This window comes from Chiloscyllium punctatum, chromosome 4, assembly GCF_047496795.1.
Source record: "Chiloscyllium punctatum isolate Juve2018m chromosome 4, sChiPun1.3, whole genome shotgun sequence".
Classification (NCBI taxonomy): domain Eukaryota; kingdom Metazoa; phylum Chordata; class Chondrichthyes; order Orectolobiformes; family Hemiscylliidae; genus Chiloscyllium; species Chiloscyllium punctatum.
The window spans coordinates 14,780,802-14,803,321 of record NC_092742.1 but is presented as its reverse complement, the minus strand read 5'-3'; the positions used below and the strand labels follow the sequence as shown (position 1 = coordinate 14,803,321).

Genomic DNA, 22,520 nt, shown 5'->3' with positions numbered 1-22,520 from the left:
GAGCATTTCATTGGCTGTTAACTCTTTTGGAGCATTGTGAAGTTCATAAGTTCATAAGTTATCGGAGCAGAATTAGGTCATTCGGCCCATCCAATCATGACTGAAATGCTTCTCACCCTCATTTTCCTGCCTTCTCCCCATAACCCTTCAACCCATTACCAATTAAAAATCTGCCTAACTCGTCCTTAAATTTACTCATTATCCCAACACCCACTGCACTTTGGGATAGCGAATTCCACAGATTCACAATCCTTGAGGAGAAGTAGTCTCTCCTCAACTCTGCTTTAATTTGCTATCCCTTATCTTAAGACTGTGACCTCTCATCCGTGAATGGCCCACAAGAGGAAGCTCCACATCTATTTTATCCACACCTATCATCATCTTGAATACTTCAATTTGATCTCCCCTCATTCTTCTAGATTCCAGGGGGTTCAGGCCTAAACTGTTCAATCTCTCTTCATACGACAAATCCCTCATCTCTGGGATCAATCTAGTGAACCTTGTGATAATGCTGCCCGTTTAAGAAGGTTAACGTGTCCTTGGTATTTTTCAAGAGGGATCATAAAGGCAGTGGTATCAGATATGGAAACAGTGGTAGTAGAGTGGCCAGTTCTCTCCGTTCAAGTTTTTCTTTCTGAGTTGGTTTAGTTTTAGCCGGGGACTGAGAGAGGCAGCTGCAGTGAAACGAGGTTCCATGTTTCAACAAGGGGTCTTGCCTGAACTTTCTCCCTGAATCCTCTCCTGTCTGTAAGAACCCGTGTTTGAATTTACCTTTTGCCAAGGGGTGTGTTCATGGGACGTTGCAGGGATTGGAACAGCTTCGTTAAGTCTCGGTTGGGTTATCAAATGAGTTGTTATTCTAAATTCTGTTTACTTTTGTTTGTATTTCAGATGTAATACTTAAGTAAATTCTGTTTTGTTTAAAGCAGAATGATTTGACCAGCTGCATCACTCCTGGAGTATCCACTGTACATCTGTCTTTACAAAAAATGAAAAGTTAGGGTCTGGGCTACATTCTTAATATGTTTTGAGGGGGGGTCTGGCCTGGTCTATAACAACCTCCTCTGAACTGCATCCAATGCCACTAAATCATTCCTCAAGTAAGGTGACCTAAACTGTGCACAATACTCCAGGTGCGGTCTGTGAAAGATGAATAGAGTCATAGAGATGTACAGCACAGAAACACACCCTTTCGTCCAACTCATCCACGCCGACCAGATATCTTAAACTAATCTAGTCCCATTTGCCAGCACTTGGCCCATATCCCTCGAAATCCTTTCTATTCATATACCCATCCAGATGCCTTTTAAATGTTGCAATTGTACCAGCCTCCCCACTTCCTCTGGCAGCTTGTTCCATACACACACTATCCTCTGTGTGAAAAGGTTTCCCCATAGGTCCCTTTTAAATTTTCCCCCTCTCACCCTAAATCTATGCCCTCTAATTTTGAACTCCCCCACCCCTATCACCCCTATCTGTCTATCTGCCCTATCCATGCCCCTCATGATTTTATAAACCTCTATTAGGTCATTCCTCAGCCTCCGACACTCCAAAGAAAACAGCCCCTGCCTAATCAGCCTCTCCCTGGAGCTCAAATCCGCCAACCCTCGCAACATCCTTGTAAATCTTTTCTGAACCCTTTCAAGTTTCACAAGTGTCCATATTACGGAGGAGGCGGTACTGAATGTCTGGATAAATCCCCAGAACCTGATCAGATATACCCTCAAAATCGGTGGGAAGCTCAGGAAGTGATTGCTGGGTAAATGGGGAGAGAACAGGACCCCTCAAAAATCAGCACATCGACTCATGTGTGGAACAGCAGGAGATGGGGAGGTTGGGTCCTAAACAAATATTTTGCATCAGTGTTTACAGTGGAGAAGGTCATGGAAGATACAGAATGTGGGGAAATAGAATGTGACATCTTGAAAATTGTCTGTATTGTGATTATATAAATAGAAATTTGCTCTTTTTCTGTTTCAAATTGTCGGAAGAGTATGTGATATTTTCTGTAACATTTCTTTCCCCCTTTTCTTATTGCAGGTCACCGATGACCTTATTGTCTCCTCAGCTGAGTGTGCAAGTGACGATGAGGACCTCGATGAGTGCGAGCCCAGCTCAGGTGGGTTAGGTCAGTCCTTTTTGCTTGCTCCTTCTTTCGCAACGATAATTAACCGATAGAAGTTGAACAGTAATTATTGATAGAATTGGATAGCAGAATCCAAGCCCAAGGCATCAGGTCCCATGGACCAGTGTGGGGAAGGAAATTGAGGAGGAACCTGAGATCTAAATGATGACCACTTCCACATGATGGAACCCAAAAAGTGGGAATTTAAAATGGAATAAGCCGTTTGACAAATTGAAATTACTGCCCAGATTCCTCTCGGGAGTCTCATCATGATGAATGAAATGTTTATGCTGGGGATAATTAAAGATTTCACGTTAAGCCTGCTAATTGTTCTCCTGTTCTTTGGTGATAACACACAGATCCATGGGACCTCTAGTGCAGTTAACATGGTATCGTTTTGGCACTAATTTTGCCGCTGCCGGAGCTGAGCCCAGCTACAGATAGCCGAAATTAGTAATAGACCGGGGCCATGTTAATCTGACAGATGCCCCAAAATGCCTGCCGTCAGTCACATGATTGATTGCCCTCCTTGAGATGACCTCCTCCCCTTTCTCTGTTCTTCCCCACTCCAGTTACTTTTTCTGTTCACTGGCGGAAGCATTTTGACTGTCACTGCCAAACGAACTAGTGATATTGAGCTGATTTATTGCAAATATTAGGCTTGTCCTTTTTTTTCGTTTCTCTCTATCTCTCTTAAGGCTTGCCATGGGTTAGGCCATTGTAATAGAGAACAGATATCAAAGAATTTCTGTGTATGTTTTTTTTAAACCTAGCATAATTTTTTCAGGCTTACCTATATATTTAAATATGTACATATATACACATATGTATGATTGTACATATATTGATATATAAACAATAGCGCAGATATATAAAGAGATATTCAGCAAAAGATTTTGATAGCAAAAATATTTTACTGGGCTCACATTTGCTTTTTTTTTAAAAAAAGTAAACATATTTGGTACAGGATGATCAAACTTCTAAGACTTAAGATTCCCTAAGTTTTTCGCATTTTTTTTAATTTAATTTTTGGGGAATTTTTTTTTGGAAAAATATTTTTTTTAAGAAAAAGACAGATGTCAGCAGTCCCTCACCATCAAATCATATGTTTACACAGAAATTCACTCCCTCATTTCTAACCCCAGCATCAGCAAACTTGAACAACTGCATGCAGTGTCGTTTTCACTGTTAATGCATGTGTGGTTTATAGTTCAGTTTATGTTGTCGTTAAGCAGCAGTTATAGCTGGTATTATTTGCTCTCACACTTCATCATGCACTGCATGTAATTTTGGTGGTATGACGAGATTTGTATATGTATATATATGCACATGACACATATATATATCATATCTTCATATATATTTTGTAAAAAAAAACAAGAATTTTGAATTTTTGGAGGCAATTTCTTTTCCATTTTTAAGAATTACATTTTTTCTTTCAATTGAATTTTTTTTTAATGCAAAAAAAGTACATTTTTTTATGTTTAGAGGCAACAAAATCCTTTCTTGCCATCGAACTAGGCAGGATGGGTGGTGACTACTGCCCTGGGCTGCCAAAGAGAGTTGTGTATGAAAGACTAAAAATTGAATTATGTAGAAGGTTGAAACACAATCACTCTGCCCCTCCTCTCCTTGCCTTCCCAATCCTCTACTTCTTTCTCACTGTCACTGCTCTGTCTAGCCTTTACGTTTATCTCTATCCCCTCCAAATATCTTTATTGGTGCTGAGTAACAACTTACTTTCTGTTAAAGAGAATGCAGATGGCATAAAAAGAATTTTATTGTCAGGAAGCATTGTTACCTGCCAAACAATTGCGAATTCATGTTTGATCTCGTGAAAAAAAAAATTCATCGTTGGCACATTGCAGCAGTAGTTCCTTTGCCAAAACAGAAAACCCACCCTTTTCATGACTCCGCAGTCAGTGCATGGACTGTGATGGGGGCCATTGCTGTGACACATAGCGAGCTGTTGGGGGTCAGTCATACGCTCTGCTGTGTTTGCTCAGAAACTGTTTATTTTGTTTTGGTGTCTGTGTGGTCATGGCCCGGGAGCTGCTGCCTATCCACCTGCTCCTGTGTTTATTTTCAAATTCCCGGTTGGGGAACCAGTGATATCCTTGGTTTGTGTCCGTGGTTTGTTATGGTTCTTGATGTCGTGACGTCATGTGATTCTGTTCTCTGTTTTTGTAGAGGTTTGTTAAAACTTTCCCATCTTCTTGCCCCAGACCCTGCAATCCTACCTTGTTCCCTTTCCCAATTCTTTCTTCCAGGGAAAAGCAAATTCCCAAAAGAGCAACAGGCAAAAGAAAGTGTATTGTTTTGGAAAGTGGCTGCACTTGTTTTGTGATTACTTTTCCAACTCTTACCAATTGGAAAGCGCTTTAAATGTCAATGTTACCAGATGCTGAACCATGATAAATTGGCACATGTATGGAAATGGAAATTGAGAAGTGGTAGGAAGATGCCCATACTATACCCACGCTACTAGATGTTGGAAATATTGGGAACTTGTAGATGCATTTGCGTAAAATTATATTTTTGTTTCCGCGCTATAACTTCACACTGCAGTGCTCTTGAGTGGCAGACAGAATAATTTCACTCCCGTTTGTTAGTCTATCTGTAGATTTCTCTAAATCTAATGGATGTATTCCAACGAAAATTGGCAAACAGACAGGGTATGGCTCAGGCAAAAATCGATTTGCCTTTAGCAAACATGCAGATCTAATTCCTGAAACTTTTTAAGGATTCCTTTAGAATTATTTGACCTTTTCTTTGGAGTGTTTTGGATTATTTTAGTTAGCCCCTGGTTGTTTTCGAATTTTGTGGATCGCCTCAGCTGCTGACGTGTCAGAATGTGCGCAGAGTATTCGGAGCAGGTTGTTGGACATAGATTGGCCTGAAGCCTGATCTTGAAGTTTTCATAAAAAGACATATTTCTCCCACATTTTTAATTGCAAAGCACTCAACCAGGCGGGGGCATGCCTCAGGGAAGGGTTGTGTAACTATAATAATGTTAATGCATGTTAATGCTGTTTTAACACAGAGTGTGCTGGGGATGTAGGTCTTGCCAAGTACACTTGTCACTTGTTAAGTGTTGCAGTGGGGAGTGGGAGATTGAGAGCAATACTTTTACCATTGATTTGATTTGAAGCTCATAAAACTGGGCTTTTTTTTACTTCATTCGCTCATAGTCGATGGGCATCACCAGCTAGACCAGTATTTATTGGCCATCTCTAACTGACCAGAGGCTGTTGCTATGGGTCTGGAGTCACATGTAGGCCAGACCAGGTAAGCATAGCAGATTTCCTTCCCTGAAGGACATTGGTGAACCAGGGGATTTCATGATAATTGCCAGTGGTCACCTCATCGTAATTAAACATTCAGTTCCAGTTTTTGTTTTATTGAATTATCAAGGCTTGAATGATTGAATTCAAATTCCACTATCTGTCATGGCAGGATTTGAACCCACATCTCCAGAACATTACACAGTCTCTGGATTTTGAGCCTATTAACAATGCCACTCAATCATTGCCTCCCCTCTTGAGAGGAAGCAGGAAAACATGCTTATGCGCTGAGTTGCAGGGTCGTGTTGATTGGTTGTGGGACATAAAATATAGAAGGAGAGAAGTCTGGTGATAAAAATAGAAAATATGCATTTCTGCAGTGCCCTTCACAACCTGAGGATGCTTTAGAATCAATGGAGCATCTTTGATGCCTGGTCGGTGTTGTAATGTGGGAAATAGACATAGATGTTGGGACTGAGGTAAGTGTAAAGGGAACTTGACCTAACCTAGCCCATTTTCATTAGACTGACCTGAGTGGCCTACATCTGACTGAAAGTTCCGTGTGATTTTTTTTGTAACGGACTGGTCCTGAACCATGAGCCCTCAGCATTGACCATTGAGACTCGGACCTTATCTTCCCCACAGGGAAAGATCAAGAATGAGTACCTTCTCAACATGACAGTGGAATTGATTCAAGATCTAGGGTTCACCATGACCTTGAATGGAAAATATGAATGGAAGACAGATAGTAATTATTGACTAACAGTCCTTTTCTCTAGGGACAGCCATGTACTGTGGGCTAAAGAAATCCAATCTGCATTCCATTGTTACTTAGCATTTTGAGAACAGAGACAGGCCATTCTGCCTATCATATAAATGCTGGTTTTATGCTCTACATGAACCTCCTTCTTCATTTCACCGGATCAACATGTTCTCCTATTCCTTTCCTCTCCCGTATGTTTAGTTAGCTTCTTCTTGGGTGCTAGATACGTCAATCAGTATCATGTGTAATAGGTTCCACATTCTAATCATTCTCTCAGAATATGACATTCTCTTAAATTCCCTGCTATGATTTATTTGAGGCTCTAGTATTTATGATCCTCAGTTCTAGTCATAGAATCAGAGAGTCATATAGCTTGGAAACAGACCCTTCAGTCCAACCGGTCCATGTTGACCATAATCCCAAACTAAACTAGCCCCACCTGCCTGCATTTGGCCCATATCCCTCTAAACCTTTCCTATTCATGTACTTATCCAAAAGTCTTTTAAATGTAACTGTGCCCACATCCACCACTTCCTCTGGAGGTTCATTCCACAGACAAACCACTCCCTGTGTAAAAGAAATTCCTTTCATATCTTTTTAAAGCCTATCTCCTCTCACCTTAAAAATATGCCCCCAATTCTAAAATCCCCCATTGTAGGAAAAGGATACCTGCCAATACCTATACCCCTCATTATTTTATAAACCTGTATAAGGTCAACCTCCTGCGCTCTAATGGAAAAGGTCACAACCTATCCAGCCTCTTTATAATTCAAACCCTATATTAAGCGTGCAAGAAATTTTTTTAAATCAAGGACGTAAATTGATTGCATATCATCTCATGTCCAGTCTGATGGAGTGAGAGGCAAAGGAGTGGAAGCATGAATCCATTCTGAAACCATTTGTTAAAGGAAGAGGGCACTAATATGAGATTTAATGACAGAATGCAGCATTACAGGTGTGTGTCTCCATGTTCACCAGTGGTGAGCATCCCTAAAGTCTCTTCCTATGTTTGCTCAAGATTCCCAATCGATGAGTTCTCTCCAGCCTGTATATCCTTAAACTTAATCATTCAAGTGACATAACATTAACTGGCAGGAGACTCGAATGGAGGATATATGCAGGCTGAATGGGCTGTTTCTGCAGTGTACATTCTGTGCTGACTGAAGTATGTCCTCCAGCCTCTCTGTCATGTGGTGGTTTTACAGTCAAACGAGAATGAATTGGGCCACTAAATGTTGCTTATTAGTTGGTACGTATGTCAACAAACAGTTAGGATGCGTGTGTTAACTTGTATTGGAGAAGTAAGTGCAAGGCTACATGGTATTCCACTTGAAAAGAGGATTGATGTCCCTCATCTTTACCTGTTAAATTTATAACTATTCACACCCCTTCCCTTCTGGGGGAAACAAAGCTGCCAGCAGCTCATTGTATCAGCCTTCTGACAGCAAGACAGCAAATGGCTGATTCATACACCCTCACATTTATACGAGAGCTCTGCTGCACTGTGCTGTTCTTGTGTGATGTTCTCACTTATATTCCTTCTACTTCCTTTTTTAATTATGATTCATTCTCCCCTTTTCCAAACTTGATGACCACTTCTTGCAGCCGTGAACAGTTTTTCAGTCAGTAATTAGGTCAGTTCTCCCTTCCGAAAATGCCGGAAAACAAATAACGTAAATAAGCTCCTTTGTACCTTCATTAAACATAGGAGCGTAGAAAATGGGAACAGGAGTAGGCCATTCAGCCCTTCAAGCTTGGTCTACCATTGAATATGACCATGGCTGGTCATCCAACTCAGTGCCCTGTTTCTGCTTTCTCCCCATTACCTTTGATCCCTTTAACCCAAGGAGCTATCTCTAACTCCTTCCTCAACGCTTTGGTCTCTCAACCTCTTTCTGTGGCAGAGAATTCCACAGGCTCACCACTCCTCAGCTCAGTACTAACTGGCCCATTCCATATCCTTAGACTGTGACCCCTGGCTCAAATATGTGGAACATATTTCCTGAAATTACTCTATTTGGTCATATCAGAATGTTAGAGATTTCTATGAGATCTTTGAATCCCTACAGGGCCATTGAGTCTGCACCAACCCTCTAGAAAGCATCCCAAGCAGACACTGTCCCCCACCCTATCCCCACAACCCGGTGTTAACCGTGGCTACTCCACCTAACCTATTAGCCCCTGGACACTAAGGGGCAATTTAGCACAGCCAATCCACCTAATATGCACGTCTTTGGACTGTGGGAGGAAACTGGAGAACACGGGGTACACACATGCAGACATGGAGAATGAGTAGCCATGGCTACTCCACCTAACCTATACATCCCTGGACACTATGGCACATCTTTGCACTGCGGGAGGAAACCGGAGAACCCAGGGTAAACCCATGCAGACACGGAAAATATGTAAACCTCCACACAGAGGGTGGAATCAAACCTGAGTCCCTGGCGCTGTAAGGCAGCAGTGCTAACCACTGAGCCACGGATCTGCCCTTACTTCCCCTCATTCTTCTAAACCAACCAGTTCAGTCTCTCCCCATTCATCAATCCTGCCCTCCCCAGTTCAAAGTCTAGCCCTGCTCTATCCAGCTCCCATCAATGTTTTCAAGAGAATCAGCTGAATGATGGAAATGGATGAAGACAGTGGAGTTTTGCTAATCTTTGGAGATTAGTAAATGTGTTGTAATGGAGATTTTGCTCCGTTGTTTCAATAGACAGTGGAGGTTTGTGAGTATTGCTGGCTAGGCCATCATTGATTCCAATAATTAATAGCAGTTAGCAGTCAGGATGTGAGCCAGATCAGGAACGGAAGACAGATTTCCTGTCCTGAATGACATTAGTGAACGAAATGGAGTTATTTCTTTCATAACGTCCATCAGTGGATAGATGGTCAACATTAGGCTGGCATTTTTTTTTAATTCAAATTTCACCACCTGCCGTCTGTGGGATTCAAACCCACAACCCCAGAACATCAGCCTGAAGTTCTGCGTTGTAGCTCAGTGACATTCCCACTATCTCCTTTCCTTCCCATATAATAAGGGCTCTTCATACAAGTGACTCCTGAAAATAAGGCCGATTCCTGGAATGAAAGGGTTGTTGAATGAGGAAAGGTTGAGCAGATTGGGCTTATACAGATTGGAACTTGGAATTTTTTACGTCAATAAATTTCTAAGGCACCTTGCCAGAGTGAATGCTGAGATGACATTCCCCTTGTGGGAAAATCTAAAATGTAGACATGGTTAACATCATCTCAGCACTCAGTCTGGCAAGATACACAGTCTCATATTTAAGAGAAAGATGGGGAGGAATTTCTTCTCTCAGAGTGTCTATAAGTCTTTGGAATTCTGTATTCCCCTATCCAATTCCAACCTCTATTCCATTTCCAGGCACAGTCCATTCAGTCCTTCAAGTCTTCTGCTATCATCCTGACAAAGATGGCTGCCACCTGGTTATGGGCCCAAACTCCCTCAGATCAAAAATTCACAATGTCCACCAGTTTACAGGTTATTCCACACATTTTCCCTGCCACTTTATCTCCACTATGGAACGTTCAGTTTGCTTCTGTTTTAGATAACTCAAAAATAACTGAGCTGTCCTATTCATCATATCTACATGAAGCCCCCAGTAGATCGTTCAGTCCAAACCCTCAATGACAAAATGCATCCCACCTCTTAACATGTCTCAGACTATTTAACTGCCTTATAATTCACTTGTTGCTACTGAAAGAGAAATTTGATGTCAAAAACATGTCCCTGCGTTAATATTAACTGCATTTATATTCATTTGATATTCAGTCCTTTAATACTGAACAGATTTCTCTGATTGGCACTTGAATTTTAAGTGTGCCTGAATGCAAAACTTACTGAATTTTCAATCTTTTTTCGATTGATTGGATAAATAGACATTTTTACCTTTCAGTTTGATTAATTCAAGGTTCATATATTTTTCAGTTGAAATCAAATCAGTCAGTTGAAATGATGAGATTGAGTACATGAGAAAGTGTGAACTGATTAGGGAGCACCAGCGTAATATTATTCAACAGAACATCCAGCATCCTGTTGGATTTTTTGAGGATATCAGTGGATGCTTTCTATATGGACTTCTCAATGATGTTGCTGACAGCAGATTGTTGGCAGAGTGCATTGCAATGGAGATAGCCTTATAATGTAGCTTGGAAGTTGACCTGAGTTCAGAGAAACTGCATTGGATTATTGGGCAACAACTCTGACTGTAATGAGGTGACAAATGGAATTCCCTAGGTATGTGAAAACATCTCAATCATTCACAATTTAATTCAATGATTTTAATGAAATAAAAGAGATACTAAATGAGTATTTTGCATCAGTATTTACTGTGGTAAAGGACATGGAAGATATAGACTGTCGGGAAATAGATAGTGACATCTTGAAAAATGTCCATATTACAGAGGAGGAAGTGCTGGAAGTCTTGAAATGCATAAAAGTAGATAAATCCCCAGGACCTGATCAGGTGTACCCTAGAACCCTGTGGGAAGCTAGAGAAGTGATTGCTGGGCCTCTTGCTGAGATATTTGTATCATCGATAGTCACAGGTGAGATGCTGGAAAACTGAAGGTTGGCTAACGTGGTGCCACTGTTTAAGAAGGGCAGTAAAGACAAGCCAGGGAACTATAGACCAGAGAGCCTGACATCGGTGGTGGGCAAGTTGTTGGAGGGAATCCTGAGGGACAGGATGTGTATATATTTGGAAAGGCAAGGACTGATTAGGGACAGTCAACATGGCTTTGTGCATGAGAAATCATGTCTCACAAACTTGATGGAGTTTTTTGAAGATGTAACAAAGAGGATTGATGAGGGCAGAGCAGTTGTTGTGATCTATGTGGACTTCAGTAAGGTGTTCGACAAGGTTCCCCACGGGAAACTGATTAGCAAGGTTAGATCTCATGAAATACAGGGAGAACTAGCCACTTGGACACAGAACTGGCTCAAAGGTAGAAGTCTGAGGGTGTTGGTGAAGGGTTGTTTTTCAGACTGGAGGCCTCTGACCAGTGGAGTGCCACAAGGATCGGTGCTGAGTCCATTACTTTTCATCATTTATATAAATGATTTGGATGTGAGCATAAGAGGTACAGTTAGTAAGTTTGCAGATGACACCAAAATTGGAGGTGTAGTGGACAGTGAAGAAAGTGACCTCAGATTACAACAGGATCTTTATCTCATGGGCCAATGGGCTGAGAAGTGGCAGATGGAGTTTAATTTAGATAAATATGAGGTGCTGCATTTTGTGAAAGCAAATCTTAGCAGGACTTAGCAAGACTTAATGGTAAGGTCCTAGGGAGTGTTGTTGACCAAAGAGCTTCATAGCTCCTTGAAAGTGGAGTCGCAGGTAGATAGGATAGTGAAGACGGCATTTGGTATGCTTTCCTTTAGTGGTCAGAGTATTGAGTACAGGAGTTGGGAGGTCATGTTGCTGCTGTACAGGGCATTGGTTTGGCCAGTGTTGGAATATTGCGTACAATTCTGGTCTCCTTCCTATCGGAAAGATGTTGTGAAACTTGAAAGAGTTCAGAAAAGATTTACAAGGATGTTGCCAGGGTTGGAGGATTTGAGTTATAGGAAGAGGCTAAATAGACTGCTGCAGTTTTCCCTGGAGGGTTGGAGGCTGACGGGTGAGCATATAGAGATTTATAAAGTCATGAGAGGCATGGATAGGATAAATAGGCAAAGTCTTTTCCCTGGGGAGTCCAGAACTACAGGGCATAGGTTTAGGGTCAGAGGGGAAAGATATAAAAGAGACCTAAGGGGCAACTTTTTCACACAGAGTGTGGTACGTTAATGGAATGAGCTGCCAGAGGATGTGGTGGAGGCTGGTACAGTTGCAACATTTAAGAGGCATTTGGATGGGTATATGAATAGGAAGGGTTTGGAGGGATATGGGCCGGGTGCTGGCAGGTGGGATAGATTGGGTTGGGAATTCTGGTCGGCCTGGACAAGTTGGACCGAAGGGTCTGTTTCCATGCTGGACATCTCTATGACTCTCTGACTTTAATATAGTTTATATAACTCACAGATAACATAAGTTGTAAATTGAAGTTCCCTGATTGCATTAAATGAGAAGAGGCAGTAGGCAATAAAGATTAAAGTAGTCATAATTTTTAAACAGGCTTTCGTAGGGTCTGAGTGTCACTGACAAGGACTGCATTCATTGTCCATCTCTTTCACCTAGTTGCCTTCCTCAGCTATTTCAGTGGAAAATCAAGAATTGTACTGGGTCTGCAGTCATGTGAGGGCGTGATCGGGTAAAGGCAACAGATTTCCAAAAGGCATCAGATGGGTCTTTGCAACAACATTATAGGGTGACATGGTGGCTCAATGGTTAGCACTGCTGCCTCACAGTGTCAAGGACCCAGGTTTGATTCCAGCCTTGAGTGACTGTCTGTGTGGAGTTTGCACATTCTCCTCAGTGTCTGCATGGGTTTCCTCTGGGTGCTCTGGTTCTCTCCCACAGTCCAAAGATGTGCGGCTCAGGTGTATTGGCCATGCTAAATTGCCCATAGTGTTCAGGGATGATGTAGTTGGCTGCATTAGTCAGAGGGAAATGTCAAGTAAGAGGGGAATGGGTCTGGGTGGGTTACCCTTCAGAGGGTCAGTGTGGACTTGTTGGGCCAAAGAGCCTGTTTCTACACTGTAGAGATTCTAATTCTAATTACTGAGATGACCCTTATATTCAAAGTTGAATTAATTGAGTTTATGTTGCACCATCTGCTGTGGGTTCGTTTTGCCCCATTCCAATCTGGACAGCCGACTGCTTCCTGACCTGAGCACTCTCCTCCTCCTCAGTTTGAGGCTGGGGTCTGTGGCCTGAGACCATCCCGATGACCCTATTCTGATGCTAATCATCAACACCATCACCCTTTCTATCAACCCCAACTAGTCACCACTGAAAAGAAGGAGAAATTTCCGCTCCCAAAGCATTGTTAGACTTTGGGATTCTCTTTCATGGTGAACAGCAGAGGTTGGATAGAAAAAGGCTGAGTTAAGTCGAACTTTGGTCAAAAGGGAAGGGATTGTAAGGACTATGGGGAGGGGTATACAGGCAAGACAATGGAGTTAAGGCTTCAATCAGATCCACCATGATCCTATCAAATGGCAAGTCAGATTCAATGGCCTACATCTGTTCCTAATCCATATGAGTTTATAAACGTAACCTAGGAACCCACTCAGCTGTCAGAGCAGTGTTGACCACACACTGAGAATAAATGTGATTTGGGGGATCTTTTACAATATGGAGAGAATTTTGTGCGAGTTTTATTTGAGTACGGCTTTGTGTTGTCTTGGAAGCTCCATCGCGAAGGGTGGTGCAATGAGATGATGCTTCAGTTGTATGGAGTTTCGGTCAGACACATAGGCTTCCGTTCTCAGGGCTGAACCATCGAAGGGGTCCAGTGCAGATTCACTGGGATTAGGCCAGAGCTAGTTAGCTCATTTGGCTGGATAGCTGGTTTGTAATGCAGAGTTAATACTGCTGTCTCACAGGACCAGGAATCTGGGCTCGATTCCAGCCTTGGGGGACTGTCTGTCTGAAGTTTGCGCATACTCCCCGTGTCTGCGTGGGTTTCCTTTGGGTGCCCCAGTTTCCTCTCACAGTCACAAAGATATGCAGGACAGGAAATCATGTTAACATTCAGACTGAGCAATACAGGAGTGAAAATTTCTCACAGATATTAACAGGAAGAGACAGTGTAGATAAAGATAAATTATTTCAATTCATCTGCATCGGCAGTTATTTTTGTCTCAAACTATTTCAATCAGTTGGGGATTCTAGAATTAGGGGGCATGGTCTGAGAATTCAGGCCTGGCAGTTCAGGAGAGATGTTAGGAAGCACTTCCACACACAAAGGGTTTGGAACTCTCCTCCACAAATGCCAGTGGACACCGGATCAGTTGTCAATTTTAAATCTGAGACTGATTCATTTTTGTTAAGCAAAGGTATTAAGGGAAATGAGCCAAAAGCTGGTATATCGAGTTGGGGCCACAGATCAGCTCCAATCTCATTGAATAGTGGACAAAGTTAAAAATCACACAACACCAGGTTATAGTCCAACAGGTTTGATTGGACGCTTTCAGAGTGCTGCTCCTTGGATGCTGCCTGACCTGCTGCGCTTTTCCAGCAGCACATATTTCAGCTCTGGTCTCCAGCATCTGCAGTCCTCACTTTCTCCTAGTAGATTTAGTAAATCCTCAGCATCTGTGAGATCACGCAAATTTGCCTATCCATGACAACAAATAAATAGCAACCCAAAAAAAATCAGCATCTGCAGGAAAAGTTGCATATTGAAGATTTTTAACCTATTTTTAAACAATCTCCACACTTAGATGTGTTTCATCATTCACAGAGATTCTCAGGAGTGGAACCCTCACAGGTATAGAGCAATGACTGTAAGCACTCGCTGGAGAGAATGAGGAGATACTATTTCTCCTGGAGGGTGGGTCATTAACCAGAAGAGACAGATTTAAGCTAATTGGTGAAAGATCTATTGAGGGAGACAGGGAGAAATATTCTTAAAGCAGCGAGTTGTTGTGATTCGGAATGCATGCCTGAGAAGGTGGTGGAGCAGATTTGAATCTAGTTCCTGAAACAGGACGAGATGAATTATTGAGGGGATAACGTCTGCGGTGATTGAGAGAGAGAGAGAGAGAGGCAGGCCAATGAGTCTGATTCCATAGTTCTTCCAAAGAATGAGCACAGAATGATGGGCCAAAGAGTCACCTTCTGTGCTCCAAGATTCCTTGAAAGGATATGAATCAATAAAATAGAGTCATATAGTCATAGAGATGTACAACATGAAAACAGACCCTTCGGTCCAACCTGTCCATGCCGACCAGATATCCCAACCTAATCTAGTCCCACCTGTCAGCACCCGGGCCATATCCCTCCAAACCCTTCCTATTCATATACCCATTCAAATGCCTCTTAAATGTTGCAATTGTACCAGCCTCCACCACTTCCTATGGCAGCTCATTCCATACCCATACCACCCTCTACGTGAAAAAGTTGCCCCGTAGGTCTCTTTTATATCTTTCCCCTCTCACTCTAAACCTATGCCCTCTAGTTCTGGACTCCCCGACCCCAGGGAAAAGACTTTGTCTATTTATCCCATCTATGCCCCTCATGCTTTTGTACCTCATTTAGGGTAGTGATTAACGGCTCCATTTCGAAATGGCAGGCAGTGACCAGTGGGGTACCGCAGGGATCCGTGCTGGGACCGCAGCTTTTTACAATATATGTAAATGATATAGAAGATGGTATCAGCAATAACATTAGCAAATTTGCTGATGACACAAAGCTAGGTGGTAGGGTGAAATGTGATGAGGATGTTAGGGGATTACAGGGTGACCTGGACAAGTTAGGTGAGTGGGCAGATGCATGGCAGATGCAGTTTAATGTGGATAAATGTCTGGTTATCCACTTTGGTGGCAAGAACAGGAAGGCAGATTACTACCTCAATGGTATCAAATTAGGTAAAGGGGCTGTTCAGAGAGATCTGGGTGTTCTTGTCCACCAGTCAATGAAGGCAAGCATGCAGGTACAGCAGGTCGTGAAGAAGGCTAATAGCATGCTGGCCTTCATAACAAGAGGGATTGAGTATAGAAGCAAAGAGGTGCTTCTGCAGCTGTACAGGGCCCTGGTGAGACCACACCTGGAGTACTGTGTACAGTTCTGGTCTCCAAATTTGAGGAAAGACATTCTGGCTATTGAGGGAGTGCAGCGTAGGTTCACGAGGTCAATTCCTGGAATGGCAGGATTGCCTTACACGGAAAGACTGAAGCGACTGGGCTTGTATACCCTTGAGTTTAGAAGACTGAGAGGGGATCTGATTGAAACGTATAGGCTTATGAAAGGACTGGACACTCTGGCAGGAGGGAACATATTTCCATTGATGGGGGAGTGCCGAACCAGAGGACACAACTTAAAAATACGGGGTAGACCATTTAGGACAGAGATGAGGAGAAACTACTTCACACAGAGAGTGGTGGCTGTGTGGAATGCTCTGCCCCAGAGGGCAGTGGAGGCCCAGTCTCTGGATTCTTTTAAGAAAGAATTGGATAGAGCTCTTAAAGATAGTGGAGTCAAGGGGTATGGAGATAAGGCTGGAACAGGATACTAATTAGGAATGATCAGCCATGATCATATTGAATGGCGGTGCAGGCTCGAAGGGCAGAATGGCCTACTCCTGCATCTATTGTCTATTGTCTATTGTCTATTGTCTATTGTAAACGTCTATAAGCTCACCCCTCAGCCTCTGACGCTCCAGGGAAAACAGCCTCAGCCTGTTCAGCCTCTCCCTGTAGCTCAGATCCTCCAACCCTGGCAACATCCTTGTAAATCTTTTCTGAACCCTTTCAAGTTTCACAACGTCTTTCTGATAGGAAGGAGACCAGAATTGCATGCAATATTCCAACAGTGGCCTAACCAATGTCCTGTACAGCCGCAACATGAATAAAAGTACAAGTCAGCTGTAACCTAATTAAATAGAGGTACAGAATCAAGAGGCTGAATGGCCTGCTGCTGTTAACATGGCTGGTGTACCAGGATCATTCAAAATGAATGGTAGCTTTTGTTGTCAGCTGGAGTCAACGATCGATGTGGGGAGATGATTGGGCATAATGGCACTGGACTAGTCATCCAAAGACCCAGGATGGTGCTGTGTGAACACAGGGTCAGGTTGAATTGAAAACTAATCTCAGTGAGGGACTTAGCAGAAGGAAAAGCAGGAGACTGGCACTAAGTGCTCATTTGAAAAGTCAGTCCAGGCATGATGGGCAAAGTGGCCTCCTTCTGCAGTGTAACGTTCCATGCTGGTGACCACGCAACTGTTATAAGTTGTTGTAAAAACCCATCTGGTTCCTAATCCCCTTTAAAAGAAAGGAAATCTGCTAATGTTACTCTGTCTGGCTTACATTGAAAAATAGAAAATAAGAGCAGCAGTAGGTCATTTGGCCCATCAAGACCATACCATTATTCAACATGATCATGGTTGATCCACTAACTCAGATGAGGCTATTCAGACCATCACACATGTACTACCTTGTTTAAGCAGCTGGCCAATTAACCTCACTCTATCAAAGAGACATAGAGTCATAGCGATGTACAGCACAGAAACAGACCCTTCAGCCCAACTCATCCAACCAGATATCTTAAAGTAATCTAGTCCCATTTGCCAGCACTTGGCCCATATCCCTCTAAACCCTTCCTATTCATGTACCCATCCAAATCCCAACTTGTAATTTTAATCCACCACTTCCTCTGGCAGCTCATTCCATACATGCTCCACCTTCTGTGTGAAAAGGTTTCCCGTTAAGTCCCCTTTCAATCTTTCCCCTCTCATCTTCAACCTATGCCCTCTAGTTTTGGACTTCCCTATCCTGGAAAAAGGACCTTGGCTATTCAGCCTATCCATGCCCTTCATAACTTTATAAACCTCCGTAAGGTCACCCCTCAGCCTCCGACGCTGCAGGGAAAACAGCCTCAGCCTGTTCAGCCTCTCCCTGTGGAGAATAGTCTCCTGCAAACAGCAGTGGATGAAGAACCAGCCAACCCATCCTTGACACACTGGTTAAGGGACAAGTGCCAACCAGGATGCCAGCCAAACCACATACAAGAAAGGATGCAGCCACACCACAGGCAGACAAGAGAAGGCCTACCCAACTCCACGCTGACAACATGCCTTTTGAATTCCACCCACCCTCTGAAGCAACCTGGCATGCCACCCAGTTTAAGGATAATTAAGGGCAAGTGATAAATGCTGGCTTTTCCAGCGATGCACACATGCCGTGCAAGAATAAAATGGGAAACAAAATTGGCCCTCATCTTTCACTTCCGACAAAATGCGACCCCTCCAATGCAAAGACATGGCGAGTGTCAGTAAAGGCCGGCAACTGCCTGTGAATCCCTAAGTTACGATTCAGCCGGGTTATGAATTCCTGTGTTTCCAGCTCGCATTCAAAATAGTTTGAAATTGTGCCTTCTCTTTTTTCTTCTCCATCCCTCGCCATTGCGTTTCGACACAGGAAGGATACTATTCAGCAGGAGGGGGTTTGGAAGAGATTTACCAGGATGTTGCCGGGTATGAGAGGCGGCTGGGACTTTTTTCACTGGAGCGTAGGAGGTTGAGCATCGAAAAGTGTGGCGCTGGAAAAGCACAGCAGTTCAGGCAGCATCTGAGGAGCAGGAGAATCGACGTTTTGGGCATAAGCCCTTCATGAATTCTCCTGTTCCTCGGATGCTACCTGACTCGTTGTGCTTTTCCAGCGGCACACATTTTGACTCTGATCTCCAGCACCTGGAGTCCTCACTTTGTCACAGAAGGTTGAGAGGTGACCTTACAGCGGTTTATAAAATCATGGGGAAGAGGTGGGGGGGGGGTGAGGGTGTAGATGCGATTAGTGGTAGGTGGCTTTTCCCTAGGATGGGGGTTTCAAGACTGGGGGTGGGGGGGGGGGGGGCACATATTTACCGTGACAGGAGAGAGATTTGAAAAAGACATGCGGGATTGATTTTTTACAAAGAGGGCGGTTGGCTTTTGGAACAAACTTCCTGAGGAAGTGATGGATGTGGGCACATTTAAAAAACATTTGGATAATTACATGGATACAGTCATCGAGTCATAGAGATGTACAGCATGGAAACAGACCCTTCGGTCCAACCCGTCCATGCCGACCAGATATCCCAACCCAATCTAGTCCCACCTGCCATATCCCTCTAAACCCTTCCTATTCATATACCCATCCAAATGCCTCTTAAATGTTGCAATTGTACCACTTCCTGTTCCATACCCGTACCACCCTCTGTGTGAAAAAGCTTTGGAGGGACATGGACCAGGAGCAGGCAGGTGGGACTAATTTAGTTTGGGATTATGGTCTGGTTGGATGACTCTGACTTCCGAATGCTGCGCGGCTTAGTATAGGAAGAGATTGTAGCAATGAGCCACCTGAGAGTCTAGAGCGTGGAGGCGAGCCTTCATGTTTATCACCTGCACCCTCCGTCCCGAGCTTCAGGTTGGAAAGCATTCCTTTGAAACTGGCCAACTCCATGTCGCTCCAATGACAGCTTTTTTTAACAACTTCACAGAACCTTTCAGAAAGAAAAGTGTGGCAATTAAGGTCTTTTGCTTTGCTGTGACTTCTCTGCATTGGCTTCCACACAAATGGGATGTCATAAATCTCCAGCACTCCTAAACAACATCTGAATGTGGAGAGAGACTTAATCCATTTCCTTTGAACAGGCCATTGAGTTTGGAAGATCACTAGCTTATTAATAATGCCCTGATTTACAATGTATATAAGAAGCCTTCCTAAAGTAATAACTTTCTGTTTGTCCACTGCATTTGGGGTCGTAAATAACTGCTTCAGTAATTAAACTGGAACTACCTTGACAAAGAGAAGGGATGACTAAGTGATTTGTTGTTCATCATTTCTTACTAAACACACAGCACGATGATGCGATTGGTTTCGAAGTGTTATTGATCATGAGAGATTAATCTGCCTCACCTTCCTCCCCCTGCTTACCTGGTGTAGAGAAGGATTCTTTCCCCATTCAGCAACGATAATATACCATCTCAAAGATTGCTTGTTACGGCAATGTTCTCTGAATGGTACAATTCTATTGACCAGGAGGTTTGGGGAGGTCGAGTGCAGATTCAGACGAGGATGATGTTCACTGTGTATAAGTGTGAAGTAGTACATTTTTGTGCAAAGGTCATTAACAGACAGTGTCAAATATAGGGCTTGCAGGAACAGAGACATCTGGGAGTATGTGAACATAAGTCATTAAAGGTTTTAGGACAGGCAGAGGTGTGCAGTACAGAAACAGACCTTTCGGTCCAATTTATCCATGCTGACCAGATATCCCAAATTAAATTAGACACATTTGCCAGCACTTGACCCATATCCCTCTAAACTCTTCCTATTTATATACCCATCCAGATGCCTCTTGGAATATCTGTGGTGTGAATTCGGCCAATCAAGTCCACACTGGCCCTTCAAAGAACATCACACCCCTACCCTATCCCTGAAATGCCCATGGCTAATCCAGCTAGCCTGTATGTCTTTGCACAGTATGGGGCAATTTAGCATGGCCAATCCACCTAACCTGCATGTCTTTGGACTGTGGGAGGAAACCCACACAGACACGAGGAGACTATGCAAACGCCCCAAGGACAGTCACCCGAGGCTGGGATTTAACCCGTGTCCCTGGTGCTGTGAGCCTGCAATGCTAATCACTGAGCCATCGTGATGCCCAATTAAATGTTGTAATTGTACCAGCGTCCACTACTTCATCTGGAAGCTCATTCTATCAACGCATTATCCGCTGCATGAAAATGTTGCCCCTCAGGTGTCTTTTAAATCTTTCCCCTCGCCTTAAACCTGTCCACACTTGTGTTGGAATCCCCTACTCTGTGGAAAAGACTTTGTGTATTTACCCTATCCATGCCCCTCATGATTTTATAAACTTCTTTAAGGTGACCCCTTCAACCTCCGACGCTCCAGGGAAAACAGCCCCAGCCTATTCAGCCTCTCCCTATAGCTCAAACCCTCCAACCCTGGCAACATCCTTGTAAATCTTTTCTGAGCCCTTTCAAATTTCATATCGTCTTTCCTATAGGAGGGAGACCAGAATCAATTGTTACCCAATTATCTTCATTAATAGAGGCATAAAGTGCAAATGTAAGGTGGTGATGCTGAACTTAGATAGGAGATTTGTCCAACCTCAGCTGGGTTGTTGTATCCTGTTCAGAGTACAACGCTATAGAAAGATGTGAATACATTGGAGAGCACATGTACAAGGTTCATGAAACTGCTTCCAGGGATGACAACCTTAAAGTATGAGGATAGATTGAAGAGATTAGGACCATTCTCCTTGGGGAGAAGGTGGCTCAAAGGAGATCAAAGATAGCTTTTTAAGATTATGTCACATCTGTGCAGGATAGTTAGGTAGACTGTTCTTGCACATGAGAGCACAATATTTTGCAGAAGTAGCAAATGCGGGATGAGAAATAATGATTTCACACAATTCGGATCTGCAAAGCACTGCCTGGAGATGTGGTGATAATAATTTCAATGGAAACAACATGCATGGCGTTTGTCCTTCGGCCAGCGTGTCAAAGATGGGCTGGAAAAGGCATGAGATTGGCACAAAGTCAAAACGCTCAGAGAGTCAGAGAGACAGCAAGGGTCAAACGGCCTTTTTGTCATGTAACAGTTGTCCTTCAGCTGAGCTATTGATCCCATGTAATCATATTGTCTCTTGGAAGATTCAATGGGAGCCACTGAGGAGCCCATTACTTGGATTTAGATGTAGCATTCTTGGTTGCATTAGACATCAAACTTTCCTCACATTATCAATCTACAATTTTCACTCATAGCCCAGTAGGAGTGGTTAGACTATGGAACTCACAGCTTCACCTGTGTCATTGAGGTGAACAGCATTAAAGGGAAACCAGATAAGGAATCAGATAGTTCGGGTTAGATCTGGACGAGATGGTAGGAGGCGTACACAGAGCATGAACACCAGCACGGATCATTTGGACTAAGCGGCCTGTTTCTACAATGCCCACTCCATGTAATTCTGTATCAAATCTGAAATTAAAATTTCAGGGGGTGTAGGAACATAGGAACAAAAGTAGGTCATTCAGCCCCTTCAGGCCTGTTCCACCATGCAATAACTTACTGGCTAACCTGTGGCCTAACTCCGTATACCTGCCTTTGGCCCATATTCCTTAGTATTTTTCCTTAGCAAAAATATATCTCTCTCAGATTTCAAAATAACAACTGATCCAGCATCCACTGCCACTTGTGGAAGAGAGTTCCGGACCTCTGCCACCCTTTGTGTGTGGACGTGTATCCTAACATCTCCCCTGAACAGTCTGAGCCTAATACCCAGACCATTTCCCCTAGTCCTAGATTCTTCAACCAGTGGAAACAGTTTAGCTTTATCTAACATTTTAATATTTTGAAGTTTTCCATCTGATCACCCTTTCACCCTTTAAATGTTTAGAGAAAACAGGCTTAGTTTGTGTGATCGTTGCTCATAACTGAACTCCTGAAGTCCAGGTATCATTGTTGTGAACCCATGTTGTATTTCATCGACCAATGTATCTTCCTAAGGTGTGGTGCCCAAATCTGTGGTGCCCAACTCAGTAATCCAGGTGGGGTCCAACCAGGGTTTTGTATAACTGCAGCACAACATCTGCATCCATGTACTCCAGTTTAGTTTTGCGTGTCTGAAATCCCAGTCTACTGCTTTTTATTCGGAGCGCTCCTGCTGCTCGGCTATGAAGATTAAACCTCTACATTACTGCCACCTAGATT

The 22,520-nt window shown here is 43.2% G+C and overlaps 1 protein-coding gene across 31 annotated transcripts in view; it reads left to right on the top strand.

The window, feature by feature from the left end:
* nrxn3a (neurexin 3a) overlaps window positions 1–22,520 on the top strand; it is a 2,037,428-nt gene that overhangs the window by 1,991,656 nt on the left and 23,252 nt on the right. For 17 of the 31 annotated variants that reach the window (XR_011960407.1, XR_011960405.1, XM_072568144.1 and 14 more), the window contains one exon: window positions 2,041–2,128. Coding sequence is in view for 27 of the 31 variants with exons in the window: in XM_072568144.1 (XP_072424245.1) it covers window positions 2,041–2,128 (88 nt within the window). In the remaining 4 variants the exon portion in view is untranslated. The remainder of the gene's footprint in view (window positions 1–2,040; window positions 2,129–22,520) is intronic. The other 14 variants (XR_011960408.1, XR_011960406.1, XM_072568150.1 and 11 more) reach the window with 1 other exon arrangement.